At 46.1% G+C, this 27,186-nt stretch overlaps 1 protein-coding gene across 1 annotated transcript; it reads left to right on the top strand.

The window, feature by feature from the left end:
• Positions 1-4,776: 4,776 nt before the first annotated feature.
• Positions 4,777-26,406, top strand: Scimp (SLP adaptor and CSK interacting membrane protein). Its single transcript, NM_001045526.2, has 5 exons — positions 4,777-4,862; positions 16,525-16,648; positions 19,262-19,325; positions 23,490-23,563; positions 25,700-26,406. Exons 2-5 carry the CDS (start codon positions 16,537-16,539, stop codon positions 25,900-25,902), a joined length of 453 nt encoding a protein of 150 aa, NP_001038991.1. The 5' UTR covers positions 4,777-4,862; positions 16,525-16,536; the 3' UTR covers positions 25,903-26,406.
• The last annotated feature ends 780 nt before the right edge of the window (positions 26,407-27,186 follow it).

Genomic DNA, 27,186 nt, shown 5'->3' with positions numbered 1-27,186 from the left:
AAGCACCATGTCTGCTTGACTGCTACCATGCTCCCCACCTTATATACTGGTCATGGACTAACCCTTTGACTATAAGCAAACCTCCAATTAAATGCTTTCTTTTAGAACTTGCCTTGATCATGGCACTTTGTCACAGCAGTAGAAAATTAACTAAGATAATAAACAAAAGCAACTTGGGAAAGGAAGTCTGCTCTTAAGGGAAGCCAGGGCAGGACCTCAAGGAGGAACTTAGAGGCTGGAGCTGAAGCAGAGGCTATGGAGGAATGATGCTGACCAGCTTGCTTTCTCTGCCTTGCCCGGCAACTTTTCTTATCTAACCCATGCCCACCTGCCTAGAGAGAGCGCTACCCACAGTGGGCTGGGCCCTCCTGCATCAGTTAGCAACTAAGAAAACATGGCCACGTGCCAATTGCACTTGGACAGTTCCTCAGTGGAGAATCCCTTTTCCCAGGCGACTCTAGGTGTGTGTCAGCCTGATAGCTGAAGCCACCTACTAAAATAGCCTGAAATCTATTAGTGTTTTCTTTCCTGTTTTTTTTTTTTTTTTTGTAGCAAACTCTGACATCCTTCCCTTCTCTTGGTTATTTTAAAAAGAAAATGACACATGTTTTCTTCTATCCTTTTCTTTTCATTTGCATCTGTATCTGTGCATATATGTGAGCATGGGTGTGCATGCACTCGGGGAGCACACTCGAGGAAGCTCACGGGTGGAGAGGTCACACTCAAGTGTTGTTCCCCAGTAGCCACCACCTCTTTATAAAACCAGATATCTCATTGCAACCTGAGGCTCATCGATTGTCTAGGATGGCAGACTAGCAAGTTCCAGAGGTCCTAAGTCCCAGGAATCCTCCTGTCTCCACATCCTCAGTGCTGGGATTACAAACGTGTACCACCACACCTGACTTCTCACAGGGCTTCTGGAATTGAACATGGGTCCTCATCCTTACATACTCAGTACATACCTGAGTGAGCCACCTCCCCCAACTCCCTGTAATTTTATATGTTAAAGTCAAATCTTTCATTTACATGGAATGAGTATTTCTGTGAGAAGTTGTCCTACTATGTACTATGGTTCAAAGTAGCAAAGCACATTGTATGAAACTTTCAAGTCTCCACCCTCCAGGGAGTACTACCTCCAAAGGCATCAGCTGCCACCAAGAGGACTTCAATCCATACAGCACACCACAAGCAAAGACGTCGGCGCCAGCAGTCTCATGATCAGAAGGCATACAACCGTGGAATGAGGGATGGACTAGAATCCTTCTGGGTGTCATCTAATCAGACAAGCAGTCTCTCGCTCCTAGCTTTACATGTTTGTGTTTAGGTATTTCCATGGGAGATGACAGAGGGCTACGGCTTCTTAAATAGAAGTACCACATATGACCACCAGAGTGCGCACTTCATCTCTCCATTCTCAGTGAGTTAATCTAAAGCCCTTCAGGCATCCTTTAGCCACAGAGAGCTGCAGGTGGCAGGTGGCATTTCAGAAGTGCAAAAAGAAGACTAAGTATGGCTACCCTAAATTCCTGCCCTCTTTCTCTGGCCCTTTCTCTTCCTCCTGTGACCCAGAAGTCTCACATTTACCCTTTGCCCAGCAATTGGTTTCTGCCTTCTTTATCAAGAACCAATTAGGGAAACATCACCTCCCCCTACAGGCCATTACCACACCTCTAGGCTACATCCTCAGACCCCAGTGACTCTCGATGGTGGATTTTTCGTCTGATTCTTTTCTCTAATCCTTGTACTGTCCAGCAACAGACTGATGAAGTAAATCCTCACACTTCACATATTAAAAGTGTGGCTTTCGTATGTGCTAGAGGATTCTCAAGGCTTGCCTGGATTCACAAAGAGTTCAAAAACAGTCTGGACAAGTTTATTGACAAACCTGTCTCAAAATAAAAAGTAAACCGATATAGCTCAGTGGTAGAATATCTGCCTGGCAAGAGCAATGCCCTCACTCAGTTCAAACTCCAACACTAAAAAAATAAAAATAAAAGGTTTGGGAGCCGTCTGTACAACTCGAAATTCAGAGAGCCTGCCTTAAGTTTCCTCACACAGAGAATGAGGAGGGAGCTGCGGGGAGGGCTCAGCAGTTAGGAACGCCTGCTGCTCTTGCAAAGAACCCAGATTCGGTTCCGGCACCCACATCAGGTTGCTCAGAGCCAATTATAACGCCACTCTGGAGAAGCTAATCCCTCTGCTGACCTCTAGGGACATCTGCACATATGTGGCATAGTCACATAGATATACATACACTACAAAATGTTTAAAAATAAGTCCTAGCCAGGCATGGTGGCGCATGCCTTTAATCCCAGCACTTGGGAGGCAGAGGCAGGCAGATTTCTGAGTTCGAGGCCAGCCTGGTCTACAGAGTGAGTTCCAGGACAGCCAGGGCTATACAGAGAAACCCTGTCTCAGAAAATAAATAAATAAATCCTAAGCCGGACAGTGGTGGCACTTGCCTTTGATCACAGCACTTGGGAGGCAGAGGCAGACAGATTTCTGAGTTCAAGGCCAACCTAGTGTACAGAATGAGTTCCAGGACAGCCAGGGCTACACAGAGAAACCCTGTCTCAAAAAAACAAAAAACCAACAAACAAAAAAATCCTAATTTAATTTTTTTAAACTATGTCAAAGTGGTGTATTTGTTAATCAGCTTGGGCGGGGTCATCATTCCACAGAACAGATGCATCAAGTCATGTGCTACATTGTGTACCTTAAATTTATGCCATTTTTTATTTATCAAAAAGTGAAGGAGAGGAACAGAAGAAAGATCTCATAGCAGAATCCTGAGAGCAACTTTATGTTCATCTGGTGAAAACTGATTTCACAGGCAACAACAGACCACAGCAGAAGGGAAGGGTTTACTCAGAAAGTTGCTCGACAAATTGGGCTGGGAATTTTGATCTTCTGCCTCCTAGGGCTTGAACTTTCTTCAGATTGTTGAACATGGTATATTTATCAAGTTTGCAATGTCACAGCTGAATTTGGGACCCCCAGAGAAAGCAAAGCAACTGGATAAATTGAGCACAAGCCAAGGACCATAGCTCTGCTAGCCTAGGCTATGCTATTCCCATAGGAGCTCTGGCTAACTTTTCTTCTCCTTCTCCTTTTTTCCTTCTCCATTTCTCCTTCTTCTCCTTCTTCTTTTCCAAGACAGGGTTTCTCTGTGTAGCCTTGGCTATCCTGGGTTTTGTTTTGTTTTGTTTTGTTTTGTTTTGTTTTTTCGAGACAGGGTTTCTCTGTAGCCCTGGCTGTCCTGGAACACACTCTATAGACCAGGCTGGCCTCAAACTCAGAAATCCTCCTGCCTCTGCCTCCCAAGTGCTGGGATTAAAGGCATGTGCCACCACTGCCCGGCTCTGGCTAACTTCTCAGAAGGTAATTTTAAATTTGCTATTTGAAAGGTAGGGCTTCTGTTTGTTTTGAGACAGGCTTTCACAACATAGCCGTACTGACACTGAACTAGCAGCAATCCTCCTGCTTCTGCCTCCCCAGTGCTGGGATCACAGGTATGCACCACCATGCCTAGCTTAGGACAATTTTTGAGCAATTAAGTTTCAGCTAAGTGAGTAGGGAAGAGCACCAGCTTTGCCTTTGGTGTGGACAGATCTGAGTTGAAGGTCACCATGAAAAACTGGTTCCATGGCAGAACCTCCACACGCTTCAGTATTCTAAGAAACAAAGGAAATAATCGAATTAAGTGAAGGTCTATTGAGACCAGGAAAGTGAAACCCTGGTAGAGTCCTAGCCCCCAGCAGTACTCAACAGTGGCTCCTAACAATACAATGCAGTTGGCCCAGAAGGCTTGGGAGAGAGAGCAGCCTTGTGCACTTTCCTCCCAATTCCAAGTTCCTGGATGCCATGTTGATATTTTGAAATTGACCATGGTAGGAATATTTACACCGTAAACACCAGTGAATGCTACCTGTGGGTATCTTCTGGGCAGGTGGGGGAATCTTCCCCAGTCACTTTAGTTGTCATCATTGTTCCTGAGTGCCAGCGCACCCCTCCCTTGGAGAGGCATCTCACACACATCCATGCTGCCATGAAGTGACGACTCACCACAAGCAGCTACTTCTACAAGGCAGTTTCTTTGTTTCCTCACCCCAAACTTCCATTTTTAGAGGCTATGAGCATCACTGGGAACTCTGTCTCACAGTGTGGTAGGAAATGATTCAATTCAATTAACACTGTCCACTGGCCGGGTGTCACAGCATGCACTTGTAATCTGGTACTTGGGAGGCAGAAGTAGGAATATCACAAGTTCAAGAACAGCCTAGGCTACCCTCTAGGTATCACCACCATGCTCTCTTAGACACTCTCTTAGAGTCTCCTTGACTCCTCTAAACAGAAGTTGGGCCAACAGGTCCAGGGGTTCAAGAGCCACACTTGCGGGATGATGCATCTGTCTTCCATTTCCCACCATGCATCTCTGGGTAGACCTAGGGCCCCCCTCTCTCTTCTTGAGTCCCACATGACCATGCCCAGGAAAGTTTAAGGGAGACTTCCCCTGGGGCAACCCCCTCACTCACTCACTCACTCACTCTGGAGCCTGATTCCTCTCAGGACCCCCTTCCACACCACGACCAGCCTTCATGGGCCTCTGCTGGAGCCACGAAGGGCAGTGGGAAGGTAGCTTTTAAAAACAGAAAAACAAAAAACAAAAAACAAAACTGGAGTAGTTAGCTTCACTAGAATGGGGACCAGAAAGAGGAAGTGTGGTCAGGCTAGTGCCTGCAGCCTCCAAGGGTGAGTGAGGGTATGTGGGCGATCAAGCCTCTCCCCAGTTGTGCTTGAGTAACACCCTCAGTCCACAGCTGTCTCCCCAGCTGCTTCCAGTGAACACCCCGGCAGTCTAGGTAAGTGCTTCAACTTGCTTTTCCCACCATAGTCATCTGTCCATGTTGCTGTTAGACGTGTGGCCAAATAGGCAACCCCACAGGCACAGGCTGAGGGGACTGTCGCTCGAGGCTGTAGTACACAGCCGGGTACAACTGGAGAAAGAGTGGCCTGGAAGAGTTCACTTGGCGTGGCTGCTGAGTGACGCTGGCCATCTCCTTACTCCTCCAGTGTGTGTGCCAGGCAAGGCAAGTTTACCTGGAAGGATGAAGTCACAGTTGGGAGTGAGTTGTGTGAAGTGTGAGGAATTATCGCTATCTGCATAGTGTCTGTAATATCTGGTATTTGATTGGTAGAGGACCCGCACTGTACTGTGTATTGTAAACGCTGGCTACCTCTCAGTGCTCTTGGATGAAAGAATCAGAACAGCACGCCTCTCGGTGCCTTTGGCACTCAGCCTCTGGTGTCTGGGATTTATAAGGCACTTGCCAACCTTCAGAAGCCTCGGGACTCAGAGGTGTTCAGCTGGCGTGAGACCTCGATGGAGCCTTCTGCTTTTGACCTCTGGAAATCAATGTTCTCAATTCTTTTTTTTTTTTTTTCTTATAGAAAATATTTTCCTTTCTCTGTTTGGGAATTTTTCCTGCATGTGTGTCTGCGTATCATATACATGCCTGGCGTCCTTGGAGGAGAGATGAGGCCATCAGATCCTTGAAACTGAACTTACAGATGGTTGTGAGCCACAACACCGTGCTGGGAACGGAACTTGGGACTCCTCTGAAAGAGCAGTCATTGTTCTTAACCACTGAGCCATGTCACTAGCTCTTCAGAAATCATTTTTTCAATCCCTGTATTATGCCATAGACCATGTGGGAGGATCAGCATCTCCAGAAGTGTGTCAGGATGGAGTTCCTCCCGCCTTCTCCCCTCTCCCCCTCCCCCTTCTCCCTTCTCCCTTCCTTCTCCTCCCTTCTCCCTACATCTATCTCTTCCTCCCCTTTTCCTCCCTTTCTCCCCTGTTCCTGTTTCCTTTTTTCCTAGCAAATAGATGTATTTCCTAACTGTAGGTAAACAAATCTGCTAGATAAGCAATAAGCTGTGGGGACTGAGCATGTATGGATAGAACTGAGTCCTATGATATAATAAATCAGACTCAGGATTAATGTGCGGCCGTCCCGGCTTGCTAAGCTGTCATGCTGAGACACACATGCAGCAAGCAGCAGGACAGTGTGGGCAACTGCCAGTCCAGTTATTGGCCCAAACACTGTGTTAACACATGCAGGCATCAGAGCTAGCCATAACAGAGTTAAATATCAGTGGAGACAGGCATTCATTATGCATAAGTACCCTCGCCTTGTTAGTTCTACAGGATTCGCATTCTGACCTGACATCTTTTTTTTCCCCAGCCAGGGTTTCTCTATGTAGTAGCCCTGACTGTTCTGGAATTTGATGTGTAGACCAGGCTGGCCTTGAACTCACAGAGATCCACTTACCTCTGCCTCCCAAGTGCTGAGATTAAAGGCGTGTGCCACCACTGCCCACCCTGATACTGTTTTTAGTGGAATACTAACCACCATGTCATTATAGAGTGCGCTAGCAAGCCAGAATACAGAATAAGGATATGATTACAGCATGTTCCCATAATTCAATATAAATACAATATAATATAAAATATAATAAAATATAAGCAGAATATAAACTTCCTCACAGGGTTTTCTACTGAAACATCATTTTATAGCCACACCTTTAATCACGCACTGGAGAGGCAGAGTCAAGTCAATCTCTGTGAGTTCAAGGACAGCCTCATCTACATAGTGGCTTCCAGTACATCCAAGGGTATGTAGAGAGACCCTGCCTCAACCACCCCATCCCCGCCTCCACCAAAAATGTATAATTCTGTATATAAATCAATGTCAGTACATTCATTTACAAGAACTTTGATTAACCCATTTCCTTTAGTAAAATATTGCATGTGATTTTAAAGAGGCACGGGCTGGACTTGTAGCTTAGTGGTAAAGGACTTTGCCATGTATGTGCAAGGGCCTAGGTTTAATTCTCAACATAAACAAACAAACCTACAGAAGATCACAAAGGAAACATCATCCAAAACAAATTTGTAAATATGTAACGATATTGTACATAAGTATGTCTTCTTTAGCAACATATTTAATGGTCATAATGTATATTTAAACAGCAAAATGTAAGTATCAATTTACTGAAGTCATTGGCCCCATATATAGTGTTAACATGTGTGCATATCCTAGATATCCCACGATAAATGTATTAAGTAGCTATATCAGTCATAATACATAGTTACAAATCACCTGAAGTCCTTTGCTAGCTCTCCACATCCCTACTGAAGCCCGTTACAGACTTCATGTTCTCCTTTACCCTGGAAGACCAAGCCCCTATTTATTAAGTTTGATGTAAGGTCCAGTCAGCCCAGGCTTGTCATCTCACATCCTACGCATATTAGACTGAAAATTATATATATATCTATATCAAACCCAGATATGGTGGCACTGGAGAAACAGAGGCAGGTGGATCTCTGTGAGTTTGAAGCCAGCCTAATCTACATAGAGTTGCAGGACAGCCAGGGCTACATAGAGAGACACTGTCTCAAACCAAACCAAAAGTAGCAAACAAACAAAGCTCATGGACCCTAACAGCTAACCTTGGTCCTGACTGTGCCCTTCCAGGCTAGCAGCCTTTCCACTTCAGGGAAGGTCCGCACTTCTAAGAGTTGAGATGGTGACACTCCCAGGAGTCAGTGTCTAGACTTTCTGGCAAAATATTATTTAGAGTCCTCAGCAAACTCTAGGAGCCAGATATTTTAGTTTAAGAACATCAACATCACATTTCCGTAGCTATTAATAATTTAAGAAGTTACTGGTAAACAATGGCCCTTTCTTTTTACAGAAAAGTGAAAGTTATACATTGTATCCCATCTGACAGGAGAACTGAAGATTGACTCTAAGGAAAGTTGTGCTTAAGGCCCATCTGGAGGACCCTGAGGCCTTCTCAGCTCTAGATAATGACAGGGAAGGGATTTAGTTAGGAGGAGGTGTCTGTACCTATCTCATCTTCAAGCCATCAGGATAAAAGGATTTCCAGGTTTGGGGGTAGAGAGTTGACATTTTCTCCATTTTGTTTCAGCTTTACTCTAAACTATAATTATGCATCTACAGGCAGGTCTTCCATTGTTATTGATTTTTGCATAATATCTAAATAAAAAACACACTGCTTGGTATGCAAATGGAGCCTCTAGATAGCCAGCAGGCTGTTGTCCCCAGGGAGCTTATGTATATGAGCCATGGGGGCTGTCACCCCTGGAGGCCCATTGAGCATCCTTGCTTTAAGCTGACAGAATGACCCCCAAGAAGGCCAGGGAGGATGCAGGGAGTCTGTGGAACTGCAGGACCCTTGCTGAGCAAAAGCTCAATGGGCCTCCAGGGGAGTCCCGAGGTGGGCAGGTGCCATGGGATTGATCTTGGCTGGGCTGGGCAGACTTTTTTTTTTTTTCCTGCTGGGCAGACTTTAGGGAGCTCATATTTCACCCTGCTTCACTGGCAAGGAGCTATAGAAAGACAACAAGGGTCATATTTATATGTGGCAGCCAGCAGTGAGCCAAAGAACTAAAACGGGACAAGCAAAATGGCCCTTTGCACAGGTGTCTAGAACCCGGGCTGGTGCACTGGAAGTGGAGCTACAGGGTAATCGATGTGAAGGCTGGGGAAGGAGGTGAAATGTGGAGGTGAGCTTGCCAGCCTTGCACCGAAATGGAAGACCACAGAATGAGCAGGCAGTGGAGACAGTGGACGCTTTCTGTAGCCCCGCCCTGTAAACACTCAATTTTAAGTCTCCACGTGGCCACTCCCAACACACATGGCAGCAAGATGGTCAGGTGGGAATATGGACATCCTGACCATCATCAGTGATGGACGGACAGACCACTAGAAAGGAATCAGGCAAGAACTGTTCACACCGACAGTGTTCATAAGTGCTTAGCTCCCTGTGCCTTTGAAATCAGTTCAAACCCTCATCCCATGCCCTGCTTTCCAAAACCCTTTCTAGTAAGCCTGTGGATTAATTTAGGAGGTACCTCTTTCCTCCTGGTCAGCAAGGCTCACAGCTTCTGTGGTTAAGCCTGTACTGCACTGACTCATGAACCAAATCCCTTTCCTGGTTCCCACACCACCAAAACAAACTGCTTAAGAAAGCACTGGTAGACGCAGAGACTTTATCAAGGATTGGGCAGGAAACGACCAGAGCGGAGCACAGTGCATTAGTGAGCAACTACAGACTGAATGCAGTACAGCCATCTTTGCTGCTGCATCCCTGACCATTTCTGTTGGTGGCTTCTTCAGGCTCTGGCTTGTGCTAGGCCTTAGCCTGTCCCAGTTCTCATACTTGTCCCTCCAGGTTCCCATCTCTAAATATCTCCCTGTATGTCCCAGAGGAAACACTCCCCAGTTCTTACCAGCAGCTCAGCTGATGGGTGGGTATTCTGTAGCCTCCCAATGAAGGGCAGTTATCCTTTCCGAAGGCAACTGCTGTTGTAAATAGAGCATTTGTGGTTTGCTCTTGATAATGCTGGTGTCTGGTGACCCTCGGAGCTCTGTCACATGTGTCAACTCTTGGAAAAGTTTCAGAACCTGTATGGAGGCTTATGGGTCTTGCATCAGCTTACAGATGCTGGCATACAAGCTACAGATACAAGCTTCGGGGGAAGCAGCCCGTTCCCTGGGTGCCCAGCTCAAGGCCCTGAAGTGCTTCACAATTCTGTGAATGTGTGTGACTTTCCAGTGCAAACTATCTTCCTCCCTAGCCCCCACCCTGCTTTTGTGTCTCTTCTTTCTTTCCTGTCTGTCTTTCTTTTTGTGTGCCTTTTCCTTTCCCTTTCTTTCTTTCTCCCCTTCTCAGGCTGTAGCCCTGGCTGGTCTGGAACTTGCTATGTTGTCTTAAGCTCACAGAGATCCGCCTGCCTCTGCCTCCCAAGTGCTGGAGATTAAAGTCATGAATCACCAGTCTCAGGAATTCATGATAAAGAATAAAGTATTGTCACTGAAATGCTTTCTAAAGAAGAGCACATTGAGGCTAGAGTAGCCATTACCCTTCCTTGCTTTTCTACCTTGCTCAACCACCCTTATCCTGTGGAATGTCCTGCTCAGTCCTTCCCACACATTCATCAGGCTCATTGAGGGTCCTTAAAATGCCTTGAGCAACCTGAGGAATGCAGGATATCCAGGGGGTAGCTAGAATGCCCGTCCCCAATGCTTGCAATGGCCTCTGCTTCTCAACCTACCTCTGCCCCCAGTGGTGGCTAGCAGATGGATGGCAGGGGTCTCACCTGCCGACATATGTCCTAAAGATGTGGCTTGGGAATAATACTACACAGGACAGGAATTTGAGACCCTCACTCAAGACTCTGTACAATATGAACAGTATGTGAATCTGACTGCTCACTGCATAAAAGCCAAAACAGGATGTTGGCAGGAAAGAGATCAGCCTCATCCAAGGAGTAGTGCCTGAGAAGGTGCACGCTGATGTCCCCAATGCTTCCTCCCAGAGAAGTTAGGTACATGAAAAGGAGGAAGTGTCCGGAGCCACGGGCAGGAAGACTACCGCTGGGTGGGTCTTCATCACTCAGAGCACCTGCTTCCTTTCTTATTTTTCTCTGGCTACAATGTAGCAGCCTCCTAGGGCTGGTTTTTGTCTGTAGAGGGCTCTATCTGTTTTCTACAAGTCAAGCCTTGTAGTACTTGACTCACTTTCTGTTAGCTGTTGGGCAGAAGGGAAAAAATAAGAATTATTACATATTCTGGTGTAACCCAAGATCAGTACATGTTCTGGGTTCTGTAAATCTAAATAAAGATTACCCGTGATTATCATCTTTTTTTTTATGTGCGGTGCTGGGAATCGATCTCTGAGCGTTTGCATCTTGAAGTTGTAGCAATCTTTTTTTTTTTTAAGATTTATTTATTTATTATATGTAAGTACACTGTAGCTGTCCTCAAATAGAAGAGGGCATCAGATTTCGTTACGGATGGTTATCAGCCACCATGTGGTTGCTGGGATTTGAACTAGGGACCTTCGGAAGAGCAGTCTGTGCTCTTAACCACTGAGCCATCTCACCAGCCCAAGTTGTAGCAATCTTACCATGAAGCCACATCCTCAGCCCCAGTTATTATCTTACTCATTCAGGGTTAGTTTATGTTTAGAATTTAGAGTGTCAGGCTAAGGGAAGAGAACTAACCTTGCAAAAGAAGAAAGGAGGAGAAACTACAAAGGACATTTCACGAAGGCATGGCCACTGTTACACACCCGGGCTGCATGGCCACAAGGGATGTCCACCCACAGTGGAAAGAAGGGCTGTCAAATCTTTTACTCATCTATTCATTCACAGACACACATGCAGTATCTGCTGTGGCCCTGTGACTTAGACACCAGGAGCGTGGTAGTAAGAGAGGAGCCAGGGCCCTGCCAGTATGGTACTTACACACCAGCAAGGGGGGTGGGGGAGGACGATGACCAAAGGGACACACGGCAGACAGGAAAGAGATGCCAGCATTGTATGGGTGGGGAAAGATGTGTGTCATCCATACTTCACAGAATAACCCAGATCTGAGGTGCCCCTTCCTGTAGCTGAGGGGCCGTCATGGGGCTCGGGGAGGAGGGAAGGAAGGCCCCAGAAGTGCCACAGGGAGATGTAGAGTGGGAAAGATGGGCTGGAAAGAGGTGGAAGACTTTGTGGCTCACTTGGGAGCACTGTCCTCACTTGGGAGCCTGCCTGCTTCCTGCCTTGGCCTACCCTGCCCCCACCTTCCACCCCCACCCCCCACCCCCCACCCGCGTCACCCTGGTTATTGACTTTGCTTCCTACTTTGGAGAAATGGACATTTGTAGTGTGATCTGCCCACTTCCTGTCCCTACGTCCTTCTTTCCTCCGGTTCCATTCAGCATCTCTCTTCTCTCCTTGTCACCGTTCGATTTTGAAAGCTCAATCTGCGACCAGAGGAGACAGCATCTCCCGGCTCCGCTCTGCCTCTTCTTCCCTCTCTCTCCTCCAACCCTGCGTTTCATTTTTCTCCTCCCTCCTGGAATCTTCACAGTCTGCAGCAGGCTGAAGTTCCTCACATCATAAACAAACTCTGGGCCTTGGATCCTTCTCTTCTTGAAATTCAGAGTTTCTCTTTCCGTGAAGACACCCTCCCCCTTCCTTATTCCTGTGGCAAACCCCCCTCCCAAGTTCTTCTTCCTCTTCCTTTCCATCTGTGGCTTCCAGCCCCCATACACCTCCCCAGAGCTACAGATGTACGGAATCTGTAAATCTCTGAGATTCCCAAGGACGACTGGGGAGAAAGGGCAGAGAGTTCCGAGAGTTCTGAACACTTGAGCAGAAGTGTTATGAGTTAGGGAGAGGACACCAAGCCGGGAGGACACAGGGGACCACTTCATGTTCCAGGAACTGCGTTTCTGCACCCTCTCCACATCGGCTCTAACTGTCCTCCAAGGACCTCAGAGAGCCAAGTCCTGGAAAGAAAACCTGAGGCACTAGGGAGTTAGTTTTTCTTCCTAAATGTGCAGGCAAGTGAGTTTAAATGAAGAAGTACAAAAAAGGTCAGCCTGGAGCCTTGCTGGTGAGAGGGAACTTGGTCGTTGGTGTAACCTTCCAGGGGCCATGGCAAGCACGCAGGAAGGTATTTGGGTTCAAGGAATATTTTCAGTGCCTTTTATCCCACCCGGTTCCTGCTGCCACCATCTATGGCTGCTCCAAGGAACAGGCACACGGTCTCCAGCACCAATTAGGAGTCCTACAGACCTGTCAAAAGTGGGGCTCTTCACTCAGACCAGAGAACCTTCTAGATGGCTTGTGAAAAATGCTGATTCAGATTCTCATACCAGATCCACAAGAGTTGGGAGTTGCACTTTGAAGCAGAGTAGGTGCTTGTAAAGACCTTGTATTTAAGTGCATCTTGGTATCCAGGAAAATTGAACGGGTTTTTGGGATGCTCAGACATACTGGTCAAAAGTTAAGGCCCTAGAGTCAGGCAAGTTTTGGTTTCTGATTTTTTTTTCCCAATTATTTGTTCTACAATCTTGTTAAGCTCTCCCAGGCCTCTATTTTCTAACCTGTAAAGTGGGATGATAATGATGACTATTTAGCTTATGGAGCTATTGTGGGGATGAAAGGATCTGGGTATATAGAATAATTAACTCATAGAATGTCAGCACACAGTACATATTGCTGTTTTGTTGTTCTTGATGTTTGTTTGTTTGTTTGAGACAAGTCTCACTATGTAGTCCCAGAACTTGATATGCAAAGCAGGTGGTCAAGGAGCACACCTACCTCTGTCCCCTGAGAGCTAGGAGGAAAGGCAAGTGCCCCAGGCCTGCCTACAGATGGGCATTCTCAGTGGTTTTCACACTGAGGCTCCCTTTATGAGCAACTAGCTGCACAGAGACCCTGAAATCTTGCGAGGACTGGAAAGTTTTGAGCATGGTTCTGCTTTCGGTTTTAGAAGAGAAGATTTGTGGGTTTCATGTCAAGGTGGCAGAATAAACAGACTCCGATGTCTGAGCTGGAATCTCAGATTGCCAGTTACCTCAGCTCTTAACCTATCCAAGTTCTGCTTCCTCTTCTGAGAAACGGAAATGCGGTCATCCCTCCACAGTCGGGTTCTACATCTGTGAATTCAGACAATAGAGGATGGAAAAGACTCCAAAGCACCAAGTGCCTCTCCACTGGCCATGTGCACTCTTTCCCCCCCCCCCTTTGTCATTGTTCCCTCAGTGACACACTGTTGCAACTACCTTTATAGCACTTACCACATTAGTGTAAGCAACAGGTGGTCTCAAGTGTGTACATAGGCTGATACAAAGACATATTTGCTCATGCACTGTTTTACATAAGTGACTCACACACCTGTACATTTGGGTCAAAATTAGATGACAGGGTTGGACAGTCCTGCTGTTCTAACCTAAGGTCATTCTTGGACCCACTTTGGCTCTGAGAGCCCTGCCTTATTCCAAGCACAAGTTATGCCTTGAGAATCCCTCCTGATTATTTCTGTGTGGCATCCCAAGTCTGCCTTGCAGCAAGACAGCAAGCCCCTGCTGCTGCATGACCCAGGTGACAATACTGGACACCATGTGACTGACTTCAGATCAAAGGTGGCAGAATCACCACACTGTTTTCCTTTCCTTGAACCATCACAGAAAGAGGCAAAGTATTTTTTTAAATATAACAACATAAGCCCATGAGTCTGATTTAATCAGAGTGTCTTTTCATTGTGGAGTCATTTGTATCAGAGCCCTTTCCTTCCTCAGAACTTCCACATCAAATCCCCAGAGCTTGGATTATGTCAGAGTTCATAGAAAATGGGAGTCAAGGCTTTGAATCAGCTGACTGAGTGAGGAAGCTGTCCTGACTCAGTGGCAGGACCCAGTGTAACCCTGAGAGTCCTTAAACACTGGGAAGAAAGCCGGAAGAGGACAGTCAGAGGCAGATATGACAACAGAAGAATGGTCAGAGCCGTGTAACAGGACTGGCTTTGAAGACAGGAAATGGTCTTGAGCCAAGGACTGTTGAATGACTTCTTGAAGCCAAAGAAACAAGAAAATGGATTCTCCCCTACAGTATCTAAAAGGGTATTGCCTTAAGGCCCACAGTCCTTTGGTTTTAGACTTACAAGTGGGATATTCATGAACTTCTGACCTCCAGAATTGTAAGATGACTTTTTAAATTTTTATTTTATGTGTGTGATGGTTTGCCCACATTTATATATGTGCATCACGTGTGTGCAGTACCTACAGAGACCAGGGGAGGGCACTGCATTCCCTGAAACTGGAGCTGGCTATGTGGGTGCTAGAAGCAGAACCCAGGTCCTCTGGAAGAACAGCCAATGCTCTTAACCACTGAGTAATTTCTCTAGTCCTAATATAGCATCTTTTAAAGATACATAGTTTCATTATGTTGCCCAACCTGGCCGCAGACTCCTGGGTTCTTAACCCAGCTTTTCAAACAACCCTCTCTTGAGAAGTCTGTTGTCCTCTGTAGCCCTCTGAGAGTTGTGGCTACAGCCTTGAACAGATTGTCAGCATCCTGTCAGGCAGGCATTTGCTTGTGCCATGCTCTGGTGGCTTCCTGCAATCCTGCAACCTACAGTCTTACCTACCAGCTTGGCCACAGGCCTGGGGCAGAGTAAGATTCAGTTTCTGTAACTTTCCAGGGCCTGTAGTTGATCATGCATTCCCCTGGCATGTATCCCCACACCTCTGTCCTGAATGCCTATCCCATTGGGAAGCACCTTAACCATTGAACCAGCTTGGTGGTCTCAGGTGACATCATACTGCAAATGGAATGTGATTCTCTTGGGCCCCCTCTCTTGGCTTCACTCTCAGAAAGACAAGTTAGCCTGTTCTGTTGAAAGAGCATCTCTCAGTAGTCCATGGAGAAGGGTGTGACTTCAGGGCATTCTTCATGCTGGGCACTGAACATTCCATTTGGGGAATTGCTATAGAAATGGCTCAGCTTTTAAAACACCAGCTGCTCTTCCAGAGGCTCAGGGCTTGGTTCCCAGCATCCACACAGTTGCACACAACTGTCCAAAACTCCAGTTCTAAGGGATCTGTCACTCTCTTCTGGCTCCATGGACACCAGGAGCGCATATGGTACACAGACACACACACAACCAAAACATACATATAGAATAATGGTTTTTTTTGTGTTGTTTTGGTTTTTTTGTTTGTTTGGTTTTGGTTTTTCTAGACAGGGTTTCTCTGTATAGCCCTGGCTGTCCTGACTGTCCTGGAACTCACTTTGTAGACAAGGCTGGCCTCGAAGTCAGAAATCCACCTGCCTCTGCCTCCGGAGTGCTGGGATTAAAGGCGTGCGCCATCATGCCCGGCTGTTTTGTTTTGTTTTGTTTTGTTTTGTTTTGTTTTGTTTTTAACATTTATTTATTATTATATCTAAGTACACTGTAGCTGTCTTCAGATGCACCAGAAGAGGGTGTCAGATCTCATTACGGATGATTGTGAGCCACCATGTGGTTGCTGGGATTTGAACTCAGGACCTTCAGAAGAGCAGTGGGTGCTCTTAATCACTGAGCCATCTCTCCAGCCCTAGAATAATGTTTTTATTAAAAAGAATCCCATCACTTTTCAATACTGTGTCATGATGGCCAAGCCTCAGCTTGGGTTCCAGGGAAACATGCCATATTCAAATCACAGCACCTAGCAAGGTACTTTGCCGAGCCCCATCCTCAAAACAAACAACAACAAAAACTCTCAAAATTCTCTCTCCACAGTCATAAAAAGTGTATCTTATCTTTGTGATATAAAGACCTGCCGCTGGGGATTGCCTTCAGTGGCACGCCTCCCCTCTGCTGTGTCTTGGCAATGGCAGCAAACCATGGTTGTGGCCTATTTCTGGAGGGTGTGGTGGTGACACAGCTCATAGCTAAACCTCACCAGACCCTTATGAAGTACTTGGCAGCATCGGTCCCATGTTACAGATGGGACACAGTCTCAGAAGACGGTAAGTGACTTGCCTGTGGTCCGCTGAGGCATTGTCTGTGAGATCTGTCTGGTTCCTAAGCATATGGGTCAGGAAGCATGATAGATGATAGCCCCAGCCTGCAAGCTTTCCACTCATGCCTCAGTCTTTGTTCTTCCTAGGCTCCCACAGCAATGAGTTGGTGGAGGGACAACTTCTGGATCATCTTAGCTATGTCCATCATCTTCATCTCCCTGGTCCTGGGTCTCATCCTGTACTGTGTCTGCAGGTGGCAGCTTAGACAAGGTAATGATGGCCACCTTACCTGACAGGGGCGGGGCAGGTGATGTCAGTGCAGCAAAACCAAGGATAAGCCTGGCCCGTGTGGGCTTAGGAGGAGCGTCCTGTGCCTTGCCACAAACCCCTGGGCCTCAGTTTGTCATGCGCATAGCAAAGGGGAGGAGATTCGTTCCAAGGTCAGAGGATTTGGGTAAAAACAGATGCAGGGTCACTGGAACCCCATGTTCTCTGGGCACTGACATCATCTTTTCTGTGGCTCTCAAAAGGGAGCAGACAGAAGTCTGTAGAAAGTCAACTGTCTTGAGCATTAAAATACAGATTCGATCAGTTGCTAAGTGAAGTCTCTCTGGTCTCTTTGATGATGATTCTATGAGGCTCCAGTCCCAGAACATGCTACAGGCAGGACAAACTGTAGGTCAAAGGTTTTATGGATGGGTTGATATCCCAGTTCCTCCACTTGAGGCTTTGCCTGATTACAGAAGATGACCAGTGGAGGCTCCCTGTCCTCCATCACTAGGAGTCTTTGCTAGGGTTACTCTTGAGATTTCATGGAGTTTAAGTACCACAGCCAAACATTAGGCAGAGCTCAGGGAGTCCTGAAGAGGGGAGGAAGGAAGGATCAGAGGAACCAGAGGGGTCAGGGACACACCACAAGAACATGAGAGCATAACACAGAATCAAGTGACTGGGACTCATGGGAACTCACATAAATTAGGGAACCTATAGGGGTCCCACCTAGGTCCTCTGCACTTGTGTTATGGCTGGGAAGCTTGGTGGTCTTGTGGGAATCTTAACAGTAGGAGCATGGACTGTCCCCAACTCTTTTGCTTGCTTGTGGGACCCTTCTCCTCCACTGGGTTGCCTCATCCAGCCTTGAAGTGATAGTAGGTGCTGGTTTGGTTGTAGCTTGTGTTTGGTTGATGTCCCCAGAAGGCCTGCTGTTTTCTGATGGAAGACAGAGCAGGGGTGGATCTGGAGAAGGGGTAGGGGATGGGAAAGAGGCTGGGGGAGGGGCAGGATGGGAAACTGCAGTTAGGATGTAATATATGTGAGAATTTAGAAACAAACAAACATAGATACCACCCATGATGAACGTGCTTCAGTAGCATGACGGCCTTCTCTCTCTAAGACCTGCTTTCTGCTATTATCTCCATCTTGACCAGAAGTTTTTGGCCTTCTCAGACAAGGTGACGATTTGGAGGTGAACACTAATTTTAGGTTATCTACAACTGGGTTTTCCATTTTGCTGTTTATCTCCAGAAAGAGGAACTCCCCAAGCAGTAGCATAGTCCTTTGAGGTCCTAGCCCTTTATAAGAAAATTCAAAGTGGTCCAAGACAGGAGCATGCCCAGGTAACACACCGGGAAGTACACAGGGTGCCCTGGGTGAGCCTCCCTGAGCACTCAGCACACTGTCCCACAGGCATCTGCTCAGTGAGAGCTGAAGTGCACAGCCTCACTGAGGGCAAGTCCTTTAAGCCTGGTCCCCAGCCCACAGGGAGACAGAACCTCAGTAGAGGTGCTCAGGGATTAGTGGCGATTTGGGATCAGATCTCAGGTGTGCTGCATTCCCAATTTTATCTTCTTTTCCCACTATCCCTTAAGCAATTAATTTTTACTAAAAGGAGAGGGGCTAGAGAGATGGCTCAGTGGTTAAGAGCACTGACTGCTCTTCCAGAGGTCCTGAGTTCAAATCCCAGCAACCACATGAGGGCTCACAACCATCTGTAATAGGATCTGATGCCCTCTCCTGGAGTGTCTGAAGACAGATACAGTGTACTAGTATATATTAAATAAATAATATTTAAAAATAAAAATAAAAAATAAAAGGAGAGGATTTATTCAGAACTCCATTACTTTAATATATATGTATATATATATGTATATATATATATATATATATATATATATAGAGAGAGAGAGAGAGAGAGAGAGAGAGAATGCCAGGCGTGGTGGTGCATGCCTTTAATCCCAGCACTCGGGAGGCAGAGGCAGGCGGATTTCTGAGTTTGAGGCCAGCCTGGTCTACAAAGTGAGTTCCAGGACAGCCAGGACTAAACAGAGAAACCCTGTCTCGAAAAACCCAAATAAATAAATAAAATGTATATATACATACATATGTATTTATGTATTTTTTATTTTTTATATTTTTTGTTTTTTTGAGAAAGGGTTTCTCCATGTAGCCTAGGCTATCCTGAAACTCACCATGTAGACAAGTCTAGCCTTGAGTTTGGAGATCTGCCTGCCTCTTCCTCCTACGTGCTGAGATTAAAGGTGTGTACCACCATGCCTGGCATCTTTTTTTTTTTTAATCTATGATTTTTAGAAAGTATGTTCTGGGCTCATATACTTCTCTATTATTGGCTATCTTTTAAGTTTTTTCCCATTTATTTATTTGTTTCTTTGTTTATTGCTGCTGTTGGCCAAGGGTGGCCACTGTTGGTGGCCAGTGTCCAAATGCTAGCTCTGTCACTTTGCAAGCTCGGTGTTCCTAAGTCTCTTATCTCTTGGCAGTTCCCTTCCTAGTGCCCTGGATCTGATTATTTTCCAAGGACTTCTAAAATTCTGAAGTCACAACTTTCATTAATGTGCCCTAATGAATATGGTTTCCCTCCCTTAGGCAGGAACTGGGAAATTGCTAAGCCCTCAAAACAGGATGGAAGAGATGAAGAAAAGATGTATGAGTAAGTGGAGGGAGGGGAGACCCCTGCAGTTCAACCCTGAGAATCAACTGTTCACTGCCACCAGGGCCCTTCCAATACTGTTCTGGTGTGGCTGCAATGCCTCCTTCCCTATGGAGTTGGTGGAGTGGATCTGCCAACATTCTCCATCTATCCAAGGCAGAAGGTCCAAGGCATTGTGGGTGCAGGGCACCTCTGGCACCCTGTTATGGGCTCCCTGGTCTGACAGGGGTTACTGTGTAGGTTCTGTGTCCTGGCTCAGTCATACTTCTTTTCTTTAAGCAGATTACACATCTGAAAACGTGGCATGAAAGTATAGCATTTGCTTCCCCCTTTAAAGATTTATTTTTATTTTATGTGTATGTGAGCTTTGCCTTTGAGCATGTCTGTGCACCGGGTTTGTGCCTGATACCTAAGAAGAAGGGCATCTGGATCTCCTGAAACTGGACTTACAGGCAGCCATAACCCACTGTGTGGATGCTGGGAACCAAACCTGGGTCCTCTAGACCTGAGCACCGGCTTTACATTTTGGTTTTTTTTTTTTTTTTGTGATATGTTTTGTTTATTTGTTCGAGACAGGATTCTACTACGCATCTCTGGCTGGCTTGGAACTTGCTATGTAGACCAGGCTGGCCTCAAACGCACAGAGGTCCATCTGCCTCAGCCTTCTGAGTGCTGGGACCAGGGGTGTGCACCACCATGCCCAGCACAGTTATAGTTTAATACAGCCAAAATTAGATAAAATCAGCAAAGAAAAAAAAAGGCACATAAGGTGGAATCTAGGAGAAACCAGCCACACACCTCCAGCCGTCCTTCCCTGGTAATTCTGAGGACAGATCCCAGCAACCATGTATGTCAACTCACATGAAACATCACAGACCCAAGCATGGAGCTCATCACAGACCCAAGCAGCTCAGCGGAGCCTTGGTACCCAGAGATAGTGATAGAGAAACCATCACTGAATTACTCAATTACTCAGTCCCCAGCCCCTCCAAGAGTCAAATTGATAAAACATGACTCAGGGGTTCAGATGAACAGAAACAGGCATGCCCCATAAATGAGATCATGAGCATAGCCAGCAGGAGTGGTATATACATAAGAGTTAAAACTGTGATGCTCATTGCATACACTAGCAAGATTTTATTGAAAGGACGCAGATGTAGCTGTCTCTTGTGAGACTATGCCGGGGCCCAGCAAACACAGAAGTGGATGCTCACAGTCAGCTAATGGATGGATCATAGGGCTCCCAATGGAGGAGCTAGAGAAAGTAGCCAAGGAGCTAAAGGGATCTGCAACCCTATAGGTGGAACAACATTATGAGCTAACCAGTACCCCGGAGCTCTTGACTCTAGCTGCATATATATCAAAAGATGGCCTAGTCGGCCATCACTGGAAAGAGAGGCCCATTGGACTTGCAAACTTTATATGCCCCAGTACAGGGGAATACCAGGGCCAAAAAGGGGGAGTGGGTGGGCAGGGGAGTGGGGGTGGGTGGATATGGGGGACTTTTGGTATAGCATTGGAAATGTAAATGAGTTAAATACCTAATAAAAAATGGAAAAAAAAAAAAAAAAAAAGAATAGGATGTTGCCAGGAGGTGGTGGCACACAACTTTAATCTCAGCAATCCAGAAGCAAATGCAGGTGACTCTTTTGAGTTTGGATCCACCCTGGTGTACAAAGCAAGTTCCAGGACAACCAGAGTTCCATGGTGAAACTCTATCTTGAAAGGGGTGGGGGGGGGAGAATACTATATCAAACTTGCCACCTATGTTCTGCCAGAAAACTTTCTTGATTTACCTTGTTTTTCTTGATTATAAATTTACTCTTAGCTCCAATTCTTTCCAATAAATTTCTGTTATTAGTGCATGTTTCATTTTTGTTTTAAGATATGTTTTGATGACTCCCAGTAGGCATAATGTTAATCCTTTTCCATCTATTTTCTATTTTGGTAACAAAATTGCTACACATCAGAAAAATAAATAAATTGAGCTCCAAGTAGTAAAAAAAAAAAAAAAAAAAAAAAAACTGTGATGCTAAAAACTGAGAGGTGACCACCCAGGACCCAGCTAAGGGCCAGCCTTTGCCTATCTACAAGAAAATCTACACTTTTCTAAAATGGGTTGTATTGGTGTTCAAAGAGACCAGCAAATATAACCTTTCCTCGTCCAATCTGATCCCCTTGTTGAGTAAGTCAATCAAGCATCACAGAGCCAGGTGGCCAAGGCCTTGCTACAATGTGAAAACTTCCCACAGAAATGTGCTATTAGGACATGCCTTAGTCAGGGTTTCTATTCCTGTACAAAACATCATGACCAAGAAACAAGTTGGTGAGGAAATGGTTTATTCAGTTCCACATCGCTAAAAGAAGTCAGAACTGGAACTCAAGCAGGGCAGGAAGCAGGAGCTGATGCAGAGGCCATGGAGGGATGTTACTTACTGGCTTGCTTCCCCTGGCTTGCTCAGCTTGCTTTCTTATAGAACCCAGGACTACCAGCCCAGGGGTGGCACCACCCCACAATGGGTCCTCCCACTTTTGATCACTAATTGAGAAAATGCCTTACAGCTGGATCTCACGGAGGCATTTTCTCAAGGGAGGCTCCTTTCTCTGTGATAACTCCAGCTTGTGTCAAGTTGACACACAAAACCAGCCAGTACACTACAGATTTTTTTTTTCAGGAAGCACACAGCTCAACAAGTTGCTATGAATGAAGCAGACATAGGTAACAGATCCCCAGTTCAAGAGAAGCTATTGCTAACATCATAGACATTTACTTCTAAGGCCTTCAGCCATGGCACCTACAAATCCCTTCTAGCCAGAAGGAACCAGCCAGGCATTTTATTGTTTTGTGCTTCACAAGAGTGGAATAGCACATGGTAGTTTGCTTTTTTTTTTTTTACCCATTTTTTTTTTTTCAGTACAATCCCAGGGCCTCACATACAACATGCCAGGCTCCACTATTGGGCTACCAGCCCGAGTCAGTATGATTTTTGTGAGATTCATTGAGTGTAGTTGTAGACTGTTCATTCCTCTTGCTGTAGAGCATTCCACTGTGGGAGTGGGTCATGGTAAATTTGTCCCTTCTACTGTGAATGGACCTTTGGCCAGTGTGATGGTGACTTGTATGGGAGCTGCTGTTACTATAACAAACGCCTGGGACAATCAGTTTATAAAGAGAAGAGGTTTCTTTTGGCTCACAGTTTGTGAGCTTCTAATCCATGACTGGTTGGTCCTGATGCTTTGGGCCTGTTGTGAGGCATTGTGGTGGAAGTGGCATAGTACAAAGCCAGGCACAAGAGGAAAGGTGAAGAGAGGCAGAAGGGACTCAGGGCCCACAGTCCCCTTTGAGCACATGCTTTCAGTCACTTAAGAATTTCCGACTAGGGCTGGAGAGATGGCTCAGTGGTTATGAGCACCGACTGCTCTTCTGAAGGTCCTGAGTTCAAATCCCAGCAACCACATGGTGGCTCACAACCATCCATAATGAGATCTGACGCTCTCTTCTGGTGCATCTGAAGACAGCTACAATGTACTTAGATATAATAATAAATAAATCTTTAAAAAGAAAAAAAAAGAACTTCCCACTAGGTTCCAACTCTTGAAATTTTCACCACTTTCCGACAATGCTAAGCTGGCGTTTGGGGGCCATTTAGCATCTGTAACATGTTGTGAACAGCCCTGCTTCAAATAGCTGGACACATCTGTGGTGAATCCACAGTGGTGTTGCTGGTCACCGTGTTGATACTTAGCATCCAGGGGGTGCTAATTGAAATCCACCTGATCCAGCACGCGTTCCCACATGAGGCTGTGCTCTGTGCTCTAATGACAATCCCTGCCCGTTGTGCACGTGGGCTGGAGGAAATGGTTTCTTTAGGGTGACAGAAATGAAATGCAGAATCTAGAAAGGTATAAAAATGCTTCCAACGTGAGGAATCTAGATTTGAACCTTCAACCGGTTTACTTGCCTTGCTCTCTTATAAAGCAGCCAGCAGTGGGCTTGATCCAGACCAACCACTGACTCTCTCTCTTTCTCGTGTCTGGGTGTCTGTCTGTCTCTGTCTCCCTCCCCCCTCTGTCTCTTCTTCTGTGTCTCTGCATCTGTGTCTGCCTCTCTGTCTCTCTATCTGTGTGTGTGTCCCTCTCTCATCTCATTCTCTCCCTCCCTAGGAATGTTCTTAATTCTTCACCAGGCCAGTTACCTGCTCTGCCACCCAGGGGTTCACCTTTTCCAGGAGACCTAGGTAAGTACAGTTGACTGATAACAGTATCATTCTGGGTGGGATAAAGAATGTATGGATGTATCCCTTTTAGCTTACTAACACAATTCTATAGGCTAGATGGCTTAAGCATTTCGAAAATGACTTCCCCCACAGTTGCTGAGGCTGGGAGTCTGAGATAAAGGTGTTGGCTGGTTGGGTATATGGAGAGGGCTCCTCCTGACTTGCAGATGGTGGCTGTCTTAAAACAAAACAAAACAAAAAAACAACAACAACAACAAAAACTTTGTGTGTGTGTTTGTGCGTGCGCATGCACACACGCGTGCGTGTGCACCCCATAACAACACATATGAACATAGTAGATAGATAGATGTTTGACAGATTGATAGATAGATAATTAACCTACAGATAGATGGATAGATAGATAGATAGATAGATAGAGATAGATGATAGATAGATAGATAGATAGATAGATAGATAGATAGATAGATAGATAGATAGCTATGGGTTCTGGGAATCAAACTTGGGTCCTCATACTTGTGAGGTAAGTACTTTGCAGACTTTGTCTCCCCTCCCCCCTTCTTGAGATAGAGTTTCATGTAGCCCAGGTTGGCCTTAAGCTCCCTTAGCAGCCAAGGGTTATCTTGAACTCCTTCATCCTCCTCCCTTCATTTCCCAAGTGCTGTGATTGGAGGTGAGGACCCCCAGGCCTGAATGGTCCTTGGTTCCTGTGACTGGCCCCTGTTAGGCACGATCTCATGTAAACCCTCAGAGCTCTGTGAAACCGATGATTGCCCTTGCTCGCTCCTCTGACAGCTGACAACACCGAGGCCCAGGGACATTAAATGATTTACCCATGATCCAAGTTACCAAGTTAATTCGTTAACTAACTACTGGAATCCAAACATGAGCTCATTTTTACAGAAAATGAAATGGCAGGGGCTTTCCAATTTTCTTAGAGAAATATAAGATCACTGTGGAGGCAAATCTGATTCTCATTATAGGAATAGCTAAGCTACACATCACTGTATTAGTCCATTTTCTGTTACCATGACAAAATACTTGAGGCTGGGTAGTTTATTTTTTTTTAAAGAGTCTTACTTAGCTTGCAGTTTTGGTGGCTGAGTATCCAAACAGCATGGCACTGGAAAGCTACATCATGTGATAACTATGACATCATGGTAGAGCCCATGAGACAGCAGGAAATCACATCTTAGGGCTGGGTGGCAGATCAAAGGGAGGACCTAAACTGCTTCTAACCAGGCTCCATCTCTTAAAGGTCCCTCCACATTTTACCCATCTTTTAGTCTTGTGTTTGTATGTGTTTGAGTGTCTGCCTGCATTTGTAGCATGAGTACACACATGTCCCGAGTCCAGAAGAGAGAGCTAGATCCCCTGGAACTGGAGTTAGAGGTGATTACGAACTGCCTGACATGGTTGCTGGGAATTGAACTCAGGTCCTCTGCAGAGCAGTAGGAGCTCTTAACCATCGCCCCCTTTCCACACATAATGTGACCATGAACCTCAGGAGAATCGCTCTTAAGTCACAGACAAAAAGCAGCAACCACTCTAGTTCCTGCTATAGACCATTCTGCACTGAGTCTATCTTTGAACACTACACACACATTACACACACACACACACACACACACACACACACACACACACACACACAGAGAGAGAGAGAGAGAGAGAGAGAGAGAGAGAGAGAGAGAGAGAGAGGTTTCCTTCCTTCTTAGCAGGCAGATTTGCGTGTAAGCAATGCCAAACAGTCCTGGAAGCAGCCTACGGTTCGGTTCGGTACAGCAGAGGTAGGGATGCACCAACAAGCCCTTCAGATCCTTGTGATCAGGCATCTGTGGGCATAAGTGTGGTCACCTAGCAACTGGCTGTGGTCTGCTTCCTGAGTGTCTGCATCATGGTTCCCTTGAAGTGGGGTCTTAGAACAGAGATGTGAGAGTCAAGAGATCTGCCCAACATTTCTCATCCATGCACTTGGGTGATCCTGAGACATGTGTCATGTCTGTGACTGGTTTTCCTCTGTGAAATGGGGAACTGGCCACCCAGGAAGTGGGAAGATCTGTAATATGCTCAAAGCTCAGTCAAAAATACATCAGTACCGAGTAGCCTTGTGTATAGCGACCTTTTTCTGTGCTTTAGCCCCACAGGAAGCTCCAAGACAACCCTCAGCTTGGTACTCATCAGTGAAGAAAGTTAGGAACAAGAAGGTCTTTGCTATCTCGGGCTCCACCGAGCCAGAAAATGATTATGATGATGTTGAGATTCCAGCAACCACCGAAACCCAGCACTCTAAAACCACACCTTTTTGGCAAGCTGAAGTGGGTTTACACAGCTCGTTTTAGAATACTCTAGAATAGCCGGATTATAACACAAGCACTTCCTAATCCCCAGAGGAAGCCACCTCAGCCATGTGAAAGCTACAGCAGAAGACAGGACAGCTTGATGTTCCCGAGGCTCCAGATGTTTCTGTTGCTCCAGATGTTTCTGCTGCTCCAGATGTTTCTGTTGCTCCAAATATTTCTGCTGCTCCAGATGTTTCTGTTGCTCCAGATGTTTCTGTTGCTCCAGATGCTCCTGTTGCTCCAGATGCTCCTGATGTTTCTGACACTGCAGAAGCTCTACCCCAAGATTCTGAGGATGTGGCCTTGGCACCTTTGTGGAGGAAGTTTCCTTAGTGCAGACCACTGGGCCTGTGAGAACTGACTCATTTCTCAACATTTTCTTTCGTTCCCTGGGTGAATGTAGCTGTAAGGCAGTGACTCTCAACCTTCCTAATGCAGGGATCCTTCAATACAATTCCTTATTTGTGGTGATCCTCAACCATAAAATTATTTTGTTGCTACTTCATACTTGTAATTTTGCTACTGTTACGAATTGTAATGTAAATATCTGATATTCAGGGTATCTGATATTTGACCCCTAAGGGGGTTGAGACCCCTAAGCTGAGAGACTGCTAGGGATCATAGTCTTGGTGTTTGATTGTGTGGAGCCTCCCAGCTCTCAATCCCTATGTAGGCCACACCTTAAGGATGCCTGTCTCCCTTCTCTCAGGCCCCACCCACCCCTGAACCTCCTAGAAGCCATGACTTGTCTTTATAGCTGAGGGCTCTTGTGATGCGCAGACACTTTGAGTCTGTAAGGTGAGAAAGTGACGCTGCCCCACCCACTCACACCTCAACCCCCAGGATATTTATAGAATGTGGACCAAACCCATCAAAGAGTCAAGTTCTGACACAAGTTTATTTCCTGTGTTTTCAGACACCATTTCTAATGATCAACAGAGGACTCAAGTGGCCTTCTGACTTCTGCCCCCAGCTAGCTTTTCTTTGGCAGTGGGTATGTTGGCTGTGCCAGGAAGAGTAGATTGCCCCAGGAAGTGTCCAGCCAGCACCCTCCAGCAGGGTACTCAAGACGAGAGTTCAGAGCTTAATGCCCCTTCTGTAGCTTTCACTATCACATCTTTAGTGGTCATTCCTTACTTTTCCATCCTATCTTTCCTGGGGTGCTGTTGTTTCCTCTTTCCCTCTCAGCATTGCTGAGTGATGTTGCCAATACCACAGGGCTCAGCATCCCCTTTACCCTAGCAACTTCCCAACCACAGGCTCCAGTTCAACCCCTCTTTTCCA

Source organism: Mus musculus, chromosome 11 (genome assembly GCF_000001635.26).
Source record: "Mus musculus strain C57BL/6J chromosome 11, GRCm38.p6 C57BL/6J".
NCBI lineage: Eukaryota > Metazoa > Chordata > Mammalia > Rodentia > Muridae > Mus > Mus musculus.
This window is presented reverse-complemented; position numbering and strand designations above follow the sequence as displayed.